Source organism: Athene noctua, chromosome 20 (assembly GCF_965140245.1).
Source record: "Athene noctua chromosome 20, bAthNoc1.hap1.1, whole genome shotgun sequence".
Lineage (NCBI taxonomy): Eukaryota > Metazoa > Chordata > Aves > Strigiformes > Strigidae > Athene > Athene noctua.
Window position 1 is genome coordinate 6007846 of NC_134056.1, and position 19352 is coordinate 6027197.

Sequence of the window (19352 nt, forward strand, 5' to 3'; positions counted from 1 at the left end):
AAAACTGGGGACAGCACCAGGATCACATCATCCCCCCATGCTCAGCACCCTCTGCCCCTGCCCACACACCAGTGACGAGCTGCCCGGTGGCCGTCCAGAAGACGTGGGGCTGGGGGCTGCCGGTGGCGGCACACACCAGCTCCAGCCTCTCGCCCCGGCTCAGGGTGATGTCTCCGGGCAGGCGGGTGAAGGTGGGCAGGGTGTGGACGGAGAGGGAGAGCTGGCGGACAGCCCTCCCGGCCGAGTTCACCGCGGTGCAGGAATATCTCCCGGCATCCCCTTCCTGCACGGGGAAAGGGGAGGATGAGAGGGGGTCAGCTTAGGTCTGGGGTCCAGCTGCAGCCCTGGCTCACTGGGCTAGGGCTCTGCTGGCTGTTGTGCACCCAAAAAGCCACAGCTTGGCCACAGCCACTTTTTCCAGCCCAAGTTAGCAAACCCACTCTGCCCTGATCCACCAGCCTGTTGCAAAGGGATGCACAGGGCTCTCCCGCTGCCAAATATTTTTTGAAAGCAGCCTGGGATGTGGCAGGGTGCGGAACAACCCAGGCTTTCTTTTCAGCAGCAAAAGACACTTGTTCCTCAGACCTTACAGCCAGCTTGGCTGCAGGAGGGGATGGTGCTCACCTGGGCGTCCCGGAGCAGCAGGTCCCCAGAGGGCAGGATGGTGGCCTTCTCCCCGCCACCCCACATCAGGGCCCCCTCCCGGCTCCAGGACACACGAGGCTCGGGGACACCACGGGCAGCACAGGGCAGCAGCACCTCCAGTCCCTCCAGGACAGCCAGCTCCACCGGGCCAGCCGCGATGACAGGTGGCACTGGATGGGGCAGGAGGGCAGGGACTTGCTCACACCTTGACAGCCACATTCCACGGTGAGGTGCCAGGGAAGGAGCCGAGCAGAGGAGGAGATGAGCGCTGGGGCCCAGTCACAGCCTTACCTTGCACGATCAGTCTGGTCCTCCCCGCAGCAGTGCCCGAGGGGTTGCGAGCCACACACAGGTAGGTGCCCGCGTCCCCTGGGGAGGCCCGGAGGAGATGCAGCTGCCCGTTGGGGAGCACCTTCAGCCCAGGCCCTGCAGAGATAGGCAGGAGTGAAGGGCAGGATGGAGCAGCACAACCACGCCAGGGCACGGATAGACAGTGTGCAGGGACAACTCCCCCCGCAGAAGTGCCCCTTCCTGGGGACTCTCCAGGGGACGGCTCCAGTGGCTGCTGCACCCACCTTGGGTAGCAGCCAGGAGGACCCATGCACAATGCCACCCAACACCCTGCTGGGACACCTACAACCCCTGGGCACACAGATCTCTCCCCAGGCAAAGGCTAGCAGGCAGCATGGGCTCTGCCAGCCTCCGGCAGGCTTCTACTCACCTCTGGTGATGCCAACACCATCCTTCTGCCAGGTGACCTCTGGCTGGGGGACACCTGTCACCTCACAGGACAGCACCGTGCTGGTGTTGACCATCACCATCACCATGGCAGGCAGGGGCTTCAAGGCGGGGGGCTCTGAGTGGCAGAGGAGTGTTACCCTCCAGGGCTCCCCCAAACTGGGCCAAGGCACAGGGAGCAGGGCCCCTGGGAGCCGTGTGTACCATGCACAGTGAGCCGGAGGTGTTTTCGGGCTGTGCCAGCAGCGCTCCTCGCCGTGCAGGTGTAGCGACCGGCATGTGCAGGCAGCGCCTGCCTGATTTCCAGGGCCCCTGGGAAGAGAGCGGGCAGAGGGGAGGCAGCAGGAGGGCTGGCAGGGACCCACCGCCCCGCCAGGGCTGCACTGCCCTGTGTCTGTACCTGTGGGCAGGACGCGGTACCCCGCTCCTCGGCTGCCCAGCTGAGCCCCCTCTTTGCTCCACGACACAGTGGGGGGGGGCACACCGGAGGTGTAGCAGGTGAGGACTGCAGGAGACAGCCGGGTGACAACCACATCTGTAAGGTCATTGGCAATGGTGGGGGCCACTGGAGAGGTGAGAGAGGGAGGTGAGCAGGGCTGCATGGCAAATGCTGAAGGAGATTCCATCCCCACACACGTGGGCAGAGGTATTTCTATTTCCCCTCTCGTCCACCCCCATTGCCCAGTCCTCAAGAGGGGATCCAATCCCGCAAGGGGCTGGAGTGCACCCACATCACCCCCAAGGTGTGACAGACCCCAGAAAAGCTGCTCTCGGCAAGACTCACAGCCCCCAGAATCTCACCGCTGACAGACACGAGGAAGACCTTGCGTGCCTCTCCGGCAGCGTTGGTGGCGATGCACTCGAACCACCCCTTGTCCCAGGGACCGGGGCTGGTGATGAGCAGCGACCCCGAGGATTGCAAACTGTGTGGGCAGAGCACGCATCGGGGTCAACCTCTGTCCCGTGGGGAGCAGTGAGAGAGAGAAAACCCCACCCTAGAGCGGAACCCTTCAGTGGGCAAGGTGACTGGTCTTGCAAGTACCTGTAGGCGCCGGGCCGGAGATGTGGGTTCAGGGGGTGGCCGTCCTTCTCCCACCTGACATAGGGCTCAGGGGATCCCCAGGAGTCACAGCCCAGCGTGGCTGGCTGCTGAGCCACCAGGGTGAGGTTGGAGGGCCCGGGGGCAATGGCGGGAGGGACTGCGGAAGGGCACGGTGGTGATGAGCAGAGAACAGCAGCACACCGTTTCAGGAGGGTGAGCCCAGGAGGGATCCCATCTAGCTCTTCCTCTTACCCAGGACGTGGAGGTCCAGGCCTTGCCGGTCAGAGCCAGCGGGGCTGGATGCCATGCAGAGGTAATAGCCCGAATCCTGGACCTGAACAGGGTCGATTTGCAAGGAGCCATCTGGCAGGAGCTGCAGCCTGAGGAGGGAGAGCAGGGGAGCCCTTGGAGTGGAGGGGGGGCTCTACATGGCTGGGCTGCAACACGGAGGGACAGGCAGCTGGGAAGGTGGCAAGTGCCACTGCAGCCATGTGGCACATGTCCACTGAGCTGGTGTGGGGACAGAGCACAGCTCTTCACGGGGTGACACTGCTGTGCCTGCTCCAGGCATGCCCAAACACCTACTGATGTGGAGGGTGGCATGATCCAAGAGCCAGCTCTTGGTGCCACCAACCCACAGAGCCTCTTACCTGTTGCTCCCGTGCAGGGGAAGGAGCCAACCGTCCTTCTGCCACATCACCCGGGGCACAGGCCACCCCTCCGCCCGGCACGGCAGCACCACCGAGCCGTTCTGCAGTGCCCTCACCTCCTCGGGGCCCGGCTGGATCTCCGGGGCCACTGCGGCAGCACCCAGCCAGCACCCAGAAAGTCAGAGACAGGGCTCAGGGGATGGAGAATGTCAGCCCGGACCAGCACTAGAGGCTGGGCACCGTTCAACCCTGCCTTCCCATTGCCCCAACCCTAGGACACCCCATAATATTGTGCATCCCTGAACTAACAGCACCACCAGCAAAGCCCCATGGGAGGTGGCACTCACCGTGAACCTCCACCTGGGAGCGCAGGCTGGTGTCCCCCAGAGTGTTGGTGGCCCTGCAGCTGTACTCCCCGCCGTCGGACACCTCCATGTCCCGGATCTGCAGGAAGCGCCCCTCGGCCAGGACCTGCCTCCGGGCATCCTCCTAACACCCCCAGGAGCCCCCATCAGTGGCTCATCCTCACCACGGGCCTAACAGGGCCAATGAAGGTGCACCCCAGCCCCTGCCCGTGCACTGTCCCCTGTCCCATCACATGTACCCGCAGCAGGGAGCCCTCCCGGTGCCACTCGATGTGGGGGGATGGCACAGCAGCCTCAGGACACTCCAAGATGACCAGCCCCCCTGCCACAGCGGTGATTCTGGGGGTCTCTCCAATGCTCGTGATGCTGAGAGGCGCTGTGGGACATGTGCCAGGTGAGTCAGGGGGTGCCACGTGGGTTGGGTACCCCCATACCCATCCCTGTAAATCGTGTACAGGCTCCCACTCTACAGGACCATCACGCTGTGCTCCAGCTCCCTCTTTGGAGGCTTGTGGCCCCCACCACTGTCCCTATCCATCCACCCCCCAGCAATCCCAAGGACGGGTGCAGGGGATGCTCTGGCTCTCTGGTCCCCCAGAGCTCTGACCCCCTCCAGCACCCCCCTCACTGCACCACTGGGGCTATGCTACCTTGGATGTTGATGTGGAAGCTCCTGCTGTCCTCCCCAGCTGGGCTAGTGGCCAGGCAGGTGTACAAGCCAGCATCAGCCACCTACACAAAGCCAGGAGATGGAAAAATTGAGGCACAAGAAGAAAATCCAGGTGGAGAAAAGAAAGAGGAGCCTCTACCTTTGTGTTCTCAACGTGCAGAGTGCTCTGATTCCCCAACACGAGCCAGGGCCCTGCCAGCAGCCGTCCATCCTTCTCCCAGGTGACAGTGGGCATGGGGACACCCGTCACCACACACATCAGCTCTAGGGGGGTGCCCACGGCGATGGACATCTCAGTGGGATGGGATGCAGCCTCGATGCGGGGTGGCTCTGCAAGGCACACGGTGAGGCAGGTGGGCTCTTCCCCTCGTTGTTCCCAAAAAATCAGCTAAGCTGCCTTTCCCAAATGTCCGGGGGAAGACACGCACCCATCACCACAAGGTGGAAGACTTTGCTGGCCTCCCCCACCTCGTTCGCTGCCAGGCAGGAGTACACCCCTCCATCAGCTGGCCCCACGGCCACCAGGCTCAGGCGCGGGCTGCCGGGCACCGGGTTTCTCTGTTGCCCCAGGGGCTCACCATCCTTCAGCCAGGTCACCACTGGTGCTGGGGACCCGGTGGCTTCACAGGTGAATGTGATATTGGAGCCCTCAGCCACCATCTGCTCCTTGCTGCTCTCGGGGTTCTCCAGGACGGGGGGCACTGGGGAAGGGGGGAGTCCCATTAGAGGAGCTGTGGGAACAAAGTCGGGTCCCCAGGCTCTGGGGACAGGCTTGGCAGTTCCCTGGTGTCCTGCGAGCACCCAGAGGTGGCTCAGCCTCCCTGCAGGGTGCTCTGGGGCTGCTTTCAGCCTCGCTCCAACCTCTCTGAGCCCACCCCAGTGGCCGAGGGATGGCTCAGGACCCTGCTTGGAAACAGGGCTGCAAAACACAATGTGTGCTCTGCCAGCAAAACTGGTGTCTGGGTGCCCCCCTCTCCACTCTCCCCAAACCCCTGGGTGCCCCATACCCCGTATCTGCAGGACGAAGCTGCGATCGGCCACCCCTGCCCGGCTGGAGGCGATGCAGGTGTAGAGCCCAGCGTCGGAGACCTGTGCCTGGGAGATCCTACCCCATGGAGTGAAACATGGGGATGGGGAGGAGACATCAGCTCCGGGTCCCGCCCCCTGCCCCCCAAGGTGACACACAGCCACCTTGGGGTGCTGCTGTGGCCATCCTGGTGCGCAAACCTGGATACCAGCCCCAAAGCCTGTGGCTGAGCATCACTCCAGGGCTGCTTCTTACCGGAGGACGTGCCCAGCCGAGAGCAGGGTAACGCGGGGGGACAGGCGCAGGGGCAGCCCATCCTTCAGCCAGCTCATGTGCAGTGGAGGGGACCCCCGTGCCCGGCACTCCAGTGTCACTGCTGTGGACAGGACACCACGGACCACCTCCGAGTCGTCGGTGCCTCTCTCGATGGCAGGAGGGACTGGGTGAGAGGACAGAGGGGCTGAAGGGTCTGTCGGGGGTGGGTGGCCCTGAGGCTGCCCGTGGGCCCCAGCCCCACTCACCCAGCACGCTCAGGGTGTGCAGCCGTGAGTCTTCGCCCGCGCTGTTTCGGGCCAGGCAGGTGTAGGCCCCTGAATCAGCGGCTTGGAGCCCCTCAAGGAGCAGGGAGCTGCCGTCCGGGGACATCCTGCATGGGGAGGATGGTGCAGTGACCTGTGTGTCCCCCCCTAACGTGTCCATGGAGCAGAGATGCTCTGTGCTTGGTTTTGGGGTGTGCTGCAAGGCCAGGGCAGCAGCTGGGACCCTTGGCAGGGTGACAGTGACCACACCAGGCTACAGCACCATCCAGGACACCAGGGCTTAACCCAGGATGATGTTCCTCAACAAACAGCTGGGATACGCTCATCCCAGCCCAAGTAGGGAGACAGGAGAAGCAGCAGAGCTCAGCCTCCTTTTGCACATGGGGAAACTGAGGCACAGATGGTGCTGTGCCATGGCTAGCCCATAGGGTGGTCCCCGCCACCCCAGACTCACCGCGCGTGCGAAGGGGGCTGCAGCCCCAGGGGCTGCCCGTCCTTTAGCCAGGAGATCTGGGGGGTGGGCTGCCCCTCTGCCTGGCAGTCCAGCCTCACCCCTCTGCCCTCCAACACACTGTGTTCACTGGGGACCCCAGCGCTGGCGATCCGGGGTGCCACTGCACCGAGAAGAGAGGAAGGCTGAGGAAGAGAAGGGGGAGGAAGGCTCCCCTCCAAGGAAGAGCCTATGGGGTCCCCCGCCACCTCAGGGAAGCCTTACCTCGCACCAGCACCACGAAGTCCTTGCGCATCTCAGAGCCTGGGCCCTGCACCAGGCAAGTGTATCGGCCCTGGTGGGAGGGCTGCAGGGGGCTGAGCTGGAGCTGCCCCCCGCCAGACACCAGGCCCCACTCCGGACTGCTCTCTGCAAGGAGATGGGGTGAAGGGGGCTGCAGTGGCGCTCCTCCACCAAGCCCTCCCCAGGTACGTTGTCGTGTTCCCCCCTTCCCACCCAGATTTGGGGACATTGTTAAAGCAGAGGTCTTGGCTCTGCAGAGCAGGGTGTTTGCACTGTGCATTGCTGGAGCTTTGCAGGAGAAAAGAGCTGCTGGTTTGGTGCAGCCAGTACCCCAAGGGCTGGTACCCAGAGAGTTCACCCCCACATCCCTGCATCCCGTCTCATAGCCACATCCCATTGCTTCAGCCTCAGGAATGAAACTGAGGCCTCTTAAAATCACGCAGGGAAAACGCCAGCCCTTTCATGCTCTGCCTCTTCCCCTGTGAGGCCCTGCGGGGTCTCTTGCAGCAGGGTTAGAAATAAGGAAACTGAGGCAAGACCATTTCAGTCTGAGCAGCAGCGAGGCGCGGGATGGCAGCCCGGCACAGCATCGCCCTGCACACATACCCAGTGGGCTCCCGTCCTTCAGCCAGGTGACTGCAGGTGTGGGCACACCAGTGCCTTGGCAGGTCAGGACGAGGGGGGTCCCCAAGTCAGTGTCCAGCACCTCCTGCTGCGGGTCCTGGATGCCTGGGGGGCCTGAGGAGGAGGAACCGGGATGGGGTGTGGGAGCAGGAACACACAGACTGGTGTCTGCCATCAGCTCCTTGGTGCATGTTTGGGGCCAGAGCGCTGGGCCCAGCCCTCGCCACTCACTGTGCACAGTGACGATGAAGCTCTTCTCATCCCGGCCGGCCTCGTTCAGTGCCACACACGTGTACGTGCCTGAGCTGGAAAGTTGCAGGCGAGGAAGCTGCAGCACCTGTGAGCCTGAAAGAAGCAGGGAGCAGGGAGTCAGAGCAGGACCAGGTCCGGGCCACCACACTGGCAAGCTGACCCATCCTCCAGCAGCAAGCCAAGCTCCACACAAGAGGTGTCTGACCATCAGAGTCTCTCTCTGAGGTCCAAGGCCTCACTGTGTACAGCAGAAAAGGGTGCTGAGCTCCTGTGGAGCGACAGCGCAGAGTTTGTGGGATGCAACCCTTGGCAGTCTCAGAGCGCATCACTTGGCATTAAGATGTTAGCACATGGTACGGCCAAAAGCCTGAGCTCGAGTCCCGCATGTGCCATACAGAAGGGTGGATTAAGGGATGTTAGAGACCACCATTGAGCGCTGTGCCAAGCTCCAGGGGCAGACTGTCATCCTTCCTCATCCCAACGTACCTGGGGTGACGGTCACCTCCTCACCAAGCTGCAGGATGTGGCCGTCCTTGTACCAGGCGATCTCCGCAGCGGGGTGGGATTGGACATCACACACCAGAGAGACGCTGCCGTTGATAACACCATCAACGCTTTCAGGGTTTGTGCCCACAATCCAGGGAGCTTCTGCTCTAGCATACCCCAAAAGAGAGTCCCAAAGGGGAACCATCACTGCCGAGCTCTCCCCAGGGGGAAAGGTGCGCTGAGCATCTCGCCTGCTCGGAGCGTGCCAGCAGCTTGACCTCCTCGCATGGGGCGTGACAAGTAGAGGGGACAGAGGCAGCCATGCTGTTCAGAAGCCGTGGGAGACTCCAGCTAGCTGAGGATGAGGAGGAGGAGGAAGAGGAGGGGGAGGAGGATGAGGGTATATCATCGACCCAGGTACGGTTGCTGGGGATGCCTTACCCTGCACGGTGAGGGCAAAGTGCTTCTCAGCTGACCCGGCTGGGTTCTCAGCCACACATGTGTAGCTGCCACTGTCACCTGCCTCCACAGCAGTCACCTGCAAAGGAGGAGCAGAGCCCCGCTGAGGGTTTCCCCGAGCCAGGGAGCTGCTGGGGCTCCCGTGGAGACCTCAACACCTGGCAAGATCAGGGCAGCCTCCTCCTTGCAGAGAGAAGAGTGTCCCATCCCCTCCACATCTTCCATGTTCCTCCCCCAAAGCAGAGTCACCCTGCCCAGAGGGACACCGACCTGCAGGACTGTGCCACCCTCCAGGAGCTGGTGTCGTGGACCAGCCACAACAGGGACATCGTTCCAGAGCCAGGACACTGCAGGCACTGGGTGCCCAGTGGCTTCACATGTGAAGCGGACAGTGCCGTTGATGGTGGCCGTCACCTCCTCAGCCAGGTCATCCATGCCACCGGGGATGGCCGGGGTGCCTGGAAGCAGGTGGTTATGGGGCTGCCACGTGTCACAGTCTCCCCCCCGGCCCTGGTCCTGTACTCACTCAGCACCTCCAGCTCGTAGTGCAGGCGGTCCCGTCCCGCCGCGTTGGCCGCCTCGCAGGTGTACCGGCCCGCGTCCTCCTGCCGCACCGCAGGCAACTGCAGCACCCGGCCCCCTGCGGCACAGGGCAGGGTTAGGGCAGGGGATGGGGAGGGCTCCATGAGGGGGTCTCCTCCAATGTCGCTGTGCACAGACCCCTATGCAGCCCCAGTGACCCTGCAGGTCTCATGGGTGCTGAGCACGCTGGCAGGAGCAAGGGGACAGGATCTGACCTCCTCCATGCTATGGATGCTCTCAGCCCACAAAGCTGCTGCAGGAAAACCCCCCAGACCCCACAGTGAGGGTCCATGGCCATTACCTAGGAGCATCAGCACCCCTGGACCAGGAGAAAGGGGCTCCCCATCCTTGTACCAGGTGAGCTGGGGGGGTGGGATGGCATTGGTGTCACAGTAGAGCGCAGTGGGCTGGTCGAGGACAGCCTGACGGTGCTCTGTCACCTCCCCATCCTGGTCTTCCTCCCGGTAGAAGATCTCAAGGGCTTCACTGGGGCTTGTCTGCTGCTGGAAGAGTGGTGGCACTGCGGGGACAGGCTGTGGTCAGCTGTGGGAATAGGGACTTGCACCCTCATGTGCAACCAAAGCATCTGCCCAGGCCTGACGAGGGCCAAGGAAATACTTGTTTTCCAGCAGATACAAACTCTCTTTCTGCTCACCCTGCTCTGCTCCCAAAAGGGGCCCCACCAGGGACTCTCCTCTTGCCAAGACACCCACTGCTCTGGGCACTGTCTGCCCACCCACAGCTCACCTTGGACATGTACAATGAAGTCCCTGTCATCTTCACCCACAACATTGGTGGCCACACAAGTGTAGTGCCCCGAATCCGAGATGCTGGCTGGCTTGATCTGAAGGACCTGCCCCTTGCTGAGGATCTGGAGGTGGCCGGCACTTGCCAGGAGCTGCACAGGAGCCACAGCCCCAAGGCATGATCAGGAGGAGGATTACACACCCAGGAGTGGGACAGAGCTCAATTCTTCCTACTTCCATCCACCTGGGAGGGTCCTCAAACCCAGTAACTCCTCCCTGGTCACTGTTAGGACCTCACCTGCTTGTCCTTGTACCACCGGATGGTTGGTTCAGGCACAGCCCAGGTCTCACACTCCAGCATCACTGTGCTGTTGACTCTGGTTTTCACCTCTTTCACACCATATTCCCCCAAAGGGTCATCTCTGGCAATCCAAGGAGGAACTAGCAGGGAGAAAAACACAACTGCGATGAGAGAAGAGCCCTCAACAACCTTGCTCTGCCCTAATCAGCAACAGGCAGCATCTTGGGGTACCGCTGGCACCCCCAGAAGGACCCTTGACAAGTGGTGTCCCTCAGGGGTCTGTACTGGGACCAGTACTGTTTAATATCTTCAACAATGATATACAGGGGGATCGAGCACACCCTCAGGAAGTTTGCAATAGGACAAGGTGTAATGGTTTTAAACTAAAAGGAGGTAGGATTTAGACTAGATATAAGGAAAAAAAAATTCACTCTAAGGGTGATGTAACACTGAAACAGGTTGCCCAAAGATGTGGAAGATGCCCCATCCCTGGAAACATTCAAGGTCAAGTTGGATGGGGCTCTGAGCAAGCTGATCTAGTCGAAGATGCTCCTGCTCATTGCAGGGGGTTGGAGTAGATGACTTTTAAAGGTCATCCCTTCCAACCCAAACTATTCTATGACCCCTTTTCCCTCCCCAGGGTAGACCAGAGGCTTTCTGGGGCCACGTGCACACACCAATGTGTGTGGCTGAGCACCAGCTGCATGAGGTGCAGCTCCCCAGGAGGAAGGCATGGGAAGGGAGGAAGGGGCACTGGCCCAGTCACAGTGGTGGAGACACTGCAGGAATTAGAAAGGACATGAAGAGCTCCCGCACCCAGGACCTTCACGGAGTAGTTCTTTGTGGCCTCCCCGGCTTCATTGGCCACGATGCAGCTGTACGTGCCTGCGTCCTCTTCCTGGGCATTCAGAATCTGCAGCTCATGGCCACCTGGGCAAAGGGGGTCTCCTGAGAGGGTCACCGCTCACAGCCACAGCTGTCTATCCCCATGCAGCACAAGAAGGCATCTTATGGGACCTGCTGATCATCTGCAAGCCTGACTTGAGGGGATCTAAGGCTCTGCTAGAGCCCAGTTTCCAGGTTTATAAAAACCATCATCATCTGATGCTGCCGAGGAGGCTCTTGCTATTATCAGTTGATGCAGCACGTGGAAGAACAGCATCCACCTGATGGCCTGAGCCCCTTGGGTCCTGCAGGATGATGACTTCTCACCATCCCACTGCCCCGGACCACAGCCAGACCAAGAAAAAGCCCCGCTCCCACTCCCCCAGGCATGCAGCAAGGGCCCAACATGGTCATGCAAAACCACTGGACACCAGCAAAGTACCAGGGAGCAGGAGGAGATTTCTAGATGCTTTGAGTGGAACCTCATCCTTGAGCCAGGTGATGTTGGGAGATGAATATGACAGAGCCTCACAGACCAGGGAGATGGGGTTGTTGATGATCACTGTGACTTCTTCTGCAGCAGCATCTTGGACATCTCCAGCAAAGGCAGGACTGGCTACAGAGAGGTGTTTGCGTGGCAAATAAGCATTAGCACCCACTTAGGCGTCCCAGTGCTTCATCCCCCCACCAGAGAGCATGATCCAAGTTCAGGGAGTTGGACTTGACCACAGCATGTGAAAGGCACAACACATACAGCACAAGCCCAGCTTGAGACTCTGCTCTGTCTTGCTGTCCTTCAGAAACACAGGGGACACAAAAGACTCACTCCCCCTTCCCACAAGCCATGATCAGAGATGGATTCTGCATTTGATGGACCCTTTATGTTCCTCCACGAGGTCTCACAAGGGGTTTGGAGCAGGTCCAGGACCTCATGCCATGCTGCTGCCTGCAGGACTAAGGGATCCTCACCACCCACCTGGGGCAGGCAATTCAAAAGCTCTCTAAGTCAACATCCCCTGCTCACACCTGAGACTCTGCCTCTATCAAAGACATCATCGTACCTAAAACATCTAGCAGGTAGTACTTGGTTTGATTTGCCACAGAGCTGGAGGCCACGCAGGAGTAGCGGCCAGCATCAGACAGAGAGGCTCGGGGGATGTGGAGCATGGAGCCATCAGGGGAGATGGAGAAGGTGTCCCCACTGGGCAGAGGGTGGCCGTCTTTCAGCCAGGTGATCTTCGGTTGGGGGTTGCCTGTGTGGGGTGGAAAGCAGTTTTTGGCCTTCAGGCAAAAGTTTTTCCATGCATGAGCACAACCTGACCGGGGTCACTGCGCCGGAGCTTTTCTGGGAAGCAGGGACATGAGCCCAAATCCAAAATTATCATGATCTGGATCAGATTTTGAGAGGCTGCTGGATGAGCCAGCAAGAAGAAAGAAAACTGTCCTGAGTAGGAGGTGATTAATTATTCCCATCACTAAAGGAGAAACCAGATTAGAGGAGTTTTAGCTCCATTTGGGAAAGATTGGAGTTTACGTTGTGGAACAAGTTCCCCGCGTGGGCGCCCCATCCCCAGCACTTCCCGGACAGCCCAACTGCAAAGCCAGGAACTATCCCAAAAAAGCTCTTCAGTCGATTTCAGCTATTCTCACGTCATCGATTGGAGCCATCCATTCGCTCCACACCCCAAAGGGAGACTCAGGCCGGCTGTCCCGAGCTCCATCTCCCATCTGCTCCGCTCCCCACGTGACGCTCACCCGCAACCAGACAGGACCAGGTGACGGGGTGACCCTCGGGCACTTTGATGGTCTCTTCTTCGCCTGCGTTCTCGATGTGGGGAGGAACTAGGAACACAAGCCACCAGGGACCTCAGCAGCTGGCCAGTTTCGCTGAGTCTCCGAGCTGCTAAGGCATGAAGGACTCTAGCACTGCAGCTCCCACTATGCCCATTCTTAATTCATGCCTCTTCCTGCAAAGATGAATCTCTGAAATCCCACCATAAATCCTGCAGCAGACGGAGGACCCTTTCTTACCTAGGACATCCACGTAGAAATGCCTCCTGGCCTCCCCAGCTACATTGCTGGCCAGGCAGGAATAGTGGCCACCATCCTGGGCTCGTGCATGGGTGAGCCTCAGCAGCCAGCCCCCTGGAAGCACGGAGCAGAGAGGCCTCAGGGCCCGGATCCAGGCACCAGCCCATCCCAGCAGTGCTCCTGCAGGGCTGGAGCCCCACCATGTTTAAACCCATCAGAATTGGAGCAAAATGTGTTCCTGAAGTGCTCGTCTCTCACAGCATCCTTGCCTCATCCCTGACCTGAAAGCACGTAAGTGTGCTCGCTGGCAGTGACAGGAGAACCATTCCAGGACCAGGTGACTGTGGGCACAGGAACACCAGTGGCCTCACAGGTCAGTGTCAGGGATCCTTGCAGAGAGACGCTGATGTTGGTTGTTGATCCTGATCCTTGAACAAACTCAGGAGGAACTGGGAATGCAGAAAAGGATGGACATCCATTTGCAGAGCAGACAAGACAGCAAAGGAGCAAGGCAAAGGGGGGAAACTGGGCAAACCCGGCTTGTTTCCACCCTACTGCTTTGTACAGTTTGAGGACGCAAGCCCAGAAGGACCACTAGCATCATCTAAAGTTGTTGACTTTGCAGGTGTTATGGGACAGATGACCCACAGCAAATATGTGCCACTTACCTGCACCCCCAAACCCACGCTTACAGGGGTGACACCAAGCTGGCCACACACCCTGAGCCACCTCAGGCATTTTTCAGCTCAGGGGCTTGGTACCTTGTCTGATGAGGTTTCCCCAACTCCTTGGGAAGTAGATGACTTTTTATAAAGTGTGAGATGGTCTGTTCTGATGACCCTGGAAAGAAACTCCTGCCTGATGGAGCCAGTTCTATAGCCACGCCTGGAGCATACCCCTTCTGACCCAAGACCTTCTACGTGCTGGGTTGCCCAAGATCTACTCCACACCAGGTTGCTCTCTGTGCTTACGCTGCATCAAACATGTGGTGGGACATCACCACCCTCCTAAGCCTGCCTGCATCCATACCCCCAGCCACAGCCTCGTCCCACACCCTTACCATGCACCGCAACATCAAACTCCCTCTGCTCCTGCCCCACTGCATTTGCCACCAGGCAAGTGTAGCGTCCCGCGTGGGCCACCTCTGCCTTGGGGATGTGCAGCCGTCTCCCTTGCTCCGTAATCAGGAGCCCATCCCCACCGGCCACAGGTTGCCCGTCCTTCACCCACGTCACCATGGGTGGTGGCGTCCCCACGGTCTCGCACTCCAAAACCGTCTCGCCAGCCTTGATGACAGAAACCTTCCTTGGGGCTTTGCTGCTGCCCTGGATCCTCGGCAGCGCTGCGGGCAGAGGGACACAGGGTGGAGGTGATGCTGTAGCAACTCCCTTGGACATATGCAAGGGGAAATACCAACGCCATCGGTCTGCATGTCAGGAGGGCGAAGGAAATGTGAGCAGGTGCAACTAGTGCAATTGGGCTGCTGGAGTGAAAACCAGCTGCAAGCAGCTTGGAGCTAAGAGGAAAGCTGGAGGGGCAAAGCTAGCCTGGCTAGCAGCATCTTTTCCAAAACACCCAAAGCAGCAGGTAGCGGCTGTGAGGTTTTGTGTCCAGCTGGACCTTGCACTGAGAGAGATCATGGCACCTTCAGCCACCCCCACAGGTCCTCTGTGTCTCTGGGGCCCTCCAGCTCACCATGCACCTCCAGGCGATGCTCCTTGCTGCTGCTGCCGGCGGCATTCCTGCACTCACAGGTATATGTCCCCTTGTCCACCAGCTGTACCTTCTCGATGTACAGCATGCTCCCTCCCATGGACACCAGCTTTGGGCTCCCGGGCTGGGTGGAGAGGGGCTCACCTGCCCGGAGAAGGGGACAGCAGCCTCCTCTCAGGTTCCCAGCAGGACCAGTTCCCACCCAGAAGCTGGACACTGCTCAACACAAAGCACTCCTTGCTCAAGGAGACCAACATCTGTCTGGGGGGGTCAACATACATGTGGGGAGAGATGAGGCTGAGGAGCAGGACCCTACCATCCTTCTGCCAGCTCAGCGTGGGGAAGGGGATCCCATGGCACTCGCAGGCCAGCCTGAGGGACTGCCCCTCCAGCACGGACACATCAGCGGGCTCTGCTGAGGAGAAGGACGGAGGCACTGCAGGGGACGAGAGGAGAGGAGCAGATCAGCGATGGCACTGGATGAGAGGAGAGGGGCAGCTCCCTGCCGGAGCTCTGTCCTTCTGGCTACACATCATCCACAGCTCTGCTGAGCTCCGCACAGAGAACCATCAGGCCTCCCCTGCCGTCGCTCCATGTGGAAATAATAATCTTGACTCTCCAGCTATTAAGCGAGAGATGCTTTTAATTGCACGTGGCCTACAGCAGAGGATGACCAAGCATCCTGCGCCAGCCACACAGGCAGGCCAAGCCCAGGTTGGCCAGACACAGCCTTATTAGGTAGCACTGCTCGCTGGAAGGGTTACCTAACTCTTTCCATTATCGGATGCTGTTCTCAGTTGCTCATAAATACAGCTGGCTGAAAAACAGTAACTCCTTCCCATGAGGGATATCAATTTGTAGAAGAAAAACCTCAACACCCAGAAACCCCTGAAAAACAAAAACAGCAGAACCCAAACAATCCACCCGAGCCAGGACGCCAGACGTGCAAACGTTTCCCTGGGAAGGGATTGCAAGAACAAGCTCTGATCAGGAGAACTGGATTTTCTCCACTCCCTGGCTACCTGCCTGCAGGAATTTCACCAACTGGCCTAGATCATCTCTGAGAAAAGCCAGACCCTGGCTCAGCCCCCAGCTCTACGGACATGCTGAACAGGCTGGGAGGCTGCAAGGATGCTCGAATTGAGTGAGGGAAAGCGGCTGGTGCCTGTCTGGGAGGAACCACCACTGGCATCCCTCAGGCAGGGGGAGAGAAGGGGGATGATACCTGCAGCAACCACCACACTAAGTGCAAAAAAAGGACAGAGGAGCCCTGACAGTGGCAAGGAAATCCCTTCCCTCTCCTGTCCAAATATCAGAAAGACATCCCTTCTGCATCTCCACTGAAATCTCTGCCCAAGAGTCATGCACACACTGGCTTTTTCCCCCTCTAACACCCATTCTGGTGGGGATTCCCTAACACTTCCAGCTCCATCATTTTGCAGAACTTTAATATTTTGGGTTTAGAGTGTTTTCCAAGACCGTCAACTATCTCAGCTACATATTTTATATATAAACCAATGGTATAGCAAATAGTATATCTATGTATACACACATACACACTATATATTTGCCCCTGACAGGCTCTTTCAGCCACAACAGCCCTTACCCCACACATCAAGGTTGTAGTGTCTCTCTGGGTGACCGGGCACCTCGCATGTGTACCTGCCCGCATCCTGTGTAGTGGCTTGCCCGATCTGCCAGAGCAAGCAGAGACACTAAGATGCTCTGCAGTAGAGCTGGACCCATGCAGCCCCTCCCTGGGGGGATTTTGTGCCAGCTGAAGCCATGGGGATGGGATCAGCGTGAGGGGTGGGAACAGTGCTGAGCCATGGGCAGCAGGGATGGAGACCCCCTCCCTCTGCACCCACACTCTCTCAAGGGTGGGGAGGAGGAGATGGGCGTCTTCACAGCCCTGTTTCTTCTCCCATCCTCTACAATACTCCAAAGCATCACCTGGAGCATGGTCCCCTCCACAGACAGCTGCACGCCCTGCTTTGGAATGAGCAAATTCCCGTCCTTCAGCCAGCGGAACCCCTGAGGGGGGACCCCGGGGGCCAAGCACTCCAGGGTCACCAGCTGGTTGACGATGACAGAGACGTTCTCCTCCTTACCCAGGGTGGTGGAGGGCACTGGAAAACAGATCAACAGGGCAACACCTCCTCCAGACCACCCCCTTTGGTAGCCTTCCCCCACAGGGCTGGTCCCCCACAGCCCTGTGTGCTCTCAAGGGGGCTGTGGAGCAGCCCCATAGCCCCGAGCATCACCTCCAACCCCACAGCCACACTGGAGCAAAGGGGCCAGGGATGCATGGGGGTACTTACACCACACATCAAGAGTGGCCTCACGTCTGTCCTCCCCCACAGCGCTGCTGGCTACACACGTGTATGTCCCCGAGTCCTGGAGGCGAGCGGTGGGCAAGGACAGCATACGCCCACCAGAGAGAATCTGTGATTCCCCGAGACACAAAAAGAGTCCAAATGAGAATGAAACCAGAGAAACTCACAGCTGGACTGCAAGCCAGCATGTACGAGCAGTGATGGGTGGGCATAAGCCTGCCTCAGGCCTGTCCTCATCACATCCAGGGACCCTCTGCCCATCCATGCCCCTCGTGGGGCAGAGAAGCCCAACTCAGGGCTGAGCAGGTCCATGCTACCATGGATCAAACATAGGGCAGATCTGGGCAACACTGCATCTGCTCAGCTCCAGCAATTGTTTTTTTAAAAGACAGAAAAAGGAAAAGAAGCGTCTTCCTGGAGGGATCTCCCTGGTGAGCCTCCCCTTCCATCAGCAGGTGTCTCACCTGCGGGCCCCCAGCCACCACGCTGGGCACTGGATTGCCATCCTTCAGCCACAGCAGCACCGGAGCTGGGGTCCCCGTGGCATCGCACTCCAGTGTCACCGGCTCATTCACCGCCACCATGAGGGGGCTGGGGCCAGCTGTGATCTGTGGAGGCACTGAGGAGACAAAGAAACATCACCAGGAGCCGCTGGGTGCAAAAAGGACAGGGTGGGTAGGAGACACCACGGTGTGGAGCTGGCAATAGCCATCCAGGGGGCCATGGCTTTCTAGGACATTATTTGGGATGAACACAGTGGATTTCATGGATGGAATTGAAATCAGGGCAGAGGACAGGGACTCTGCTAAAACCGTATTTCATACTGGAACAGCCCCGTTGGTCCCAAGCACACACAAGAGGTTCCCGGTGGGGAAGCACCCAGCTCTTGGGCAGCCACAGTGCTTCCTCTGCTCACCAGGGACTCACCAGTCACCTGCAGGCTGTACCAGAGCTCAGTGACACCAGCCACGTTGGAGACCACACAGCGGTAGCTGCCGGTGTCGGAAAGCTGGGCACGCCGGATCTCCAGGCGCTTCCCATCCCTGGACAGGGTCCGGCCCGGCCCAGCCGTGAGCCGCTCATGCCCCTTGTACCAGGCAACGTCTGGAGGGAAGCGGGGAGCCGAGCTGTAAGGGGCAATGCTGCTGCCCCTCTCACCAAGGGGACCCAGGGAAAGCTCCAGGGACACATGAGCAAGACCTGGCAGAGGAGTGACTCACCGGGAGCAGGCAGCCCCGAGGCCAGGCACTCCAGGGACACCGTGCCGTTCTCCAGGACGGCCAGGTCCACTGCGCTGGGTTCGATGGTCGGCGGCACTGCAACCCAGCACGGACAGTCATTGGCTCTGCATGGCCCAAGCCAGCTACAGCTGCATAGTGCAGTGCCATGGGGCACAGTCGGGCTCACCGAGGGCTCTCGGCACACACCGAGTCCTGGGAGAGCAGCTGCCAGAGGTCAGGACTCACCTCCCACTCTGGAGGGTACCACGTCACCACGTGGTTCCACTGCTGCTCCCCAAGTTGTCTAAGAGATTTGTTCCCCACCCCAGTGAGATATCCATCCTTCCTGGGCAGGGATCTCTGCTCCCTGCCTGGTTTCTCACCCAGCACCCCGACCGAGGGGTGCTCTGGCCAGAGGGGCTGGGGGTAGACCCTCCACTGGGAAGCACCCATCAAAGTGACAGCAGCCATCAGCTCTCAGCCTCAGGTTGAGAATGACAAAAGGCAAGATCCCAATGGATCGAGCTAGTGACCCTACACCTCCCAAAAAGTAGGGCCAGGAACACCCACTCCTTCAGCTAGCCATGTCCTCCCTGACACATGGGATGCATAGTGGTTCTGGCCACAGATCATGCACTCACCTTGCACTGAAACCTGCACCTCTGCCTGGGCCACCCCTGCATGGTTGCTGCCCTGGCAGACATAGAGCCCTTCATGGCTGAGCCCCACACGAGTGATCAGCAGGGTCCCACCGTCCTCGGACACCACCACCCCGTCCCATTCTCCCAGTGGATGCCCATCCTTCAGCCACCTGTGAGGAAGGGGACAGGAGGCAAGTCCTTGGTCTGTCCTGCCACCACGCACCACCCGTTTCTGCCCACCGAAGGAGTGAACCTAGCAGCAAGAACTGTCCCCTTGTCATCTGGAAAGGGGCTGGCAGTGCCCGGATCATTGGGCAGAGCAGGATCCCAGGGGCAAGGAGCAAGCCTCCCATCTTAAGGGACACCCCAAGCTGGAGGTCCCCATCACCCATCCTGAGCTCACATCCCGATCCCTGTGGCAGCTTTGCACGCTGGGCCGTGAAGCACCCCAGAGAGTTATGCAGTCCATGAGGGAGCTCAGGGGGACATGAACATGACCCCCTCACTCTGCAGTACTCACTGGATCCGGGGGGTGGGGATGCCCATGGCATGACAGTGAATCCTCAGGGAGTTGTTGGTGACAGCTGTGAGGTGGCTTTCCCCATCACCGATCAGCAGCTGGGGGGGAACTGGGGAGAGAGGGAACCCCAGGCTGGGACCACCTTCA

At 59.6% G+C, this 19352-nt stretch overlaps 1 protein-coding gene across 1 annotated transcript in view; it reads right to left on the reverse strand.

Moving 5' to 3' along the window:
- HMCN2 (hemicentin 2) overlaps window positions 1–19352 on the reverse strand; it is a 36936-nt gene that overhangs the window by 5015 nt on the left and 12569 nt on the right. The window contains exons 24-55 of the mRNA XM_074923683.1: window positions 19206–19314; window positions 18686–18855; window positions 14800–14924; window positions 14471–14627; window positions 13836–14117; window positions 13057–13224; window positions 12776–12889; window positions 12500–12586; window positions 11806–11997; window positions 11187–11360; window positions 10676–10789; window positions 9857–9999; window positions 9560–9710; window positions 9114–9332; window positions 8757–8870; window positions 8501–8688; window positions 8193–8309; window positions 4539–4578; window positions 4250–4440; window positions 4091–4172; window positions 3680–3816; window positions 3423–3564; window positions 3076–3223; window positions 2678–2805; window positions 2426–2582; window positions 2185–2306; window positions 1784–1948; window positions 1588–1695; window positions 1367–1501; window positions 937–1071; window positions 625–815; window positions 70–283 (exon numbers count right to left, since the gene is read on the reverse strand). Coding sequence (XP_074779784.1) covers window positions 70–283; window positions 625–815; window positions 937–1071; window positions 1367–1501; window positions 1588–1695; window positions 1784–1948; window positions 2185–2306; window positions 2426–2582; window positions 2678–2805; window positions 3076–3223; window positions 3423–3564; window positions 3680–3816; window positions 4091–4172; window positions 4250–4440; window positions 4539–4578; window positions 8193–8309; window positions 8501–8688; window positions 8757–8870; window positions 9114–9332; window positions 9560–9710; window positions 9857–9999; window positions 10676–10789; window positions 11187–11360; window positions 11806–11997; window positions 12500–12586; window positions 12776–12889; window positions 13057–13224; window positions 13836–14117; window positions 14471–14627; window positions 14800–14924; window positions 18686–18855; window positions 19206–19314 — 4719 coding nt within the window. The remainder of the gene's footprint in view (window positions 1–69; window positions 284–624; window positions 816–936; window positions 1072–1366; window positions 1502–1587; window positions 1696–1783; window positions 1949–2184; window positions 2307–2425; window positions 2583–2677; window positions 2806–3075; window positions 3224–3422; window positions 3565–3679; window positions 3817–4090; window positions 4173–4249; window positions 4441–4538; window positions 4579–8192; window positions 8310–8500; window positions 8689–8756; window positions 8871–9113; window positions 9333–9559; window positions 9711–9856; window positions 10000–10675; window positions 10790–11186; window positions 11361–11805; window positions 11998–12499; window positions 12587–12775; window positions 12890–13056; window positions 13225–13835; window positions 14118–14470; window positions 14628–14799; window positions 14925–18685; window positions 18856–19205; window positions 19315–19352) is intronic.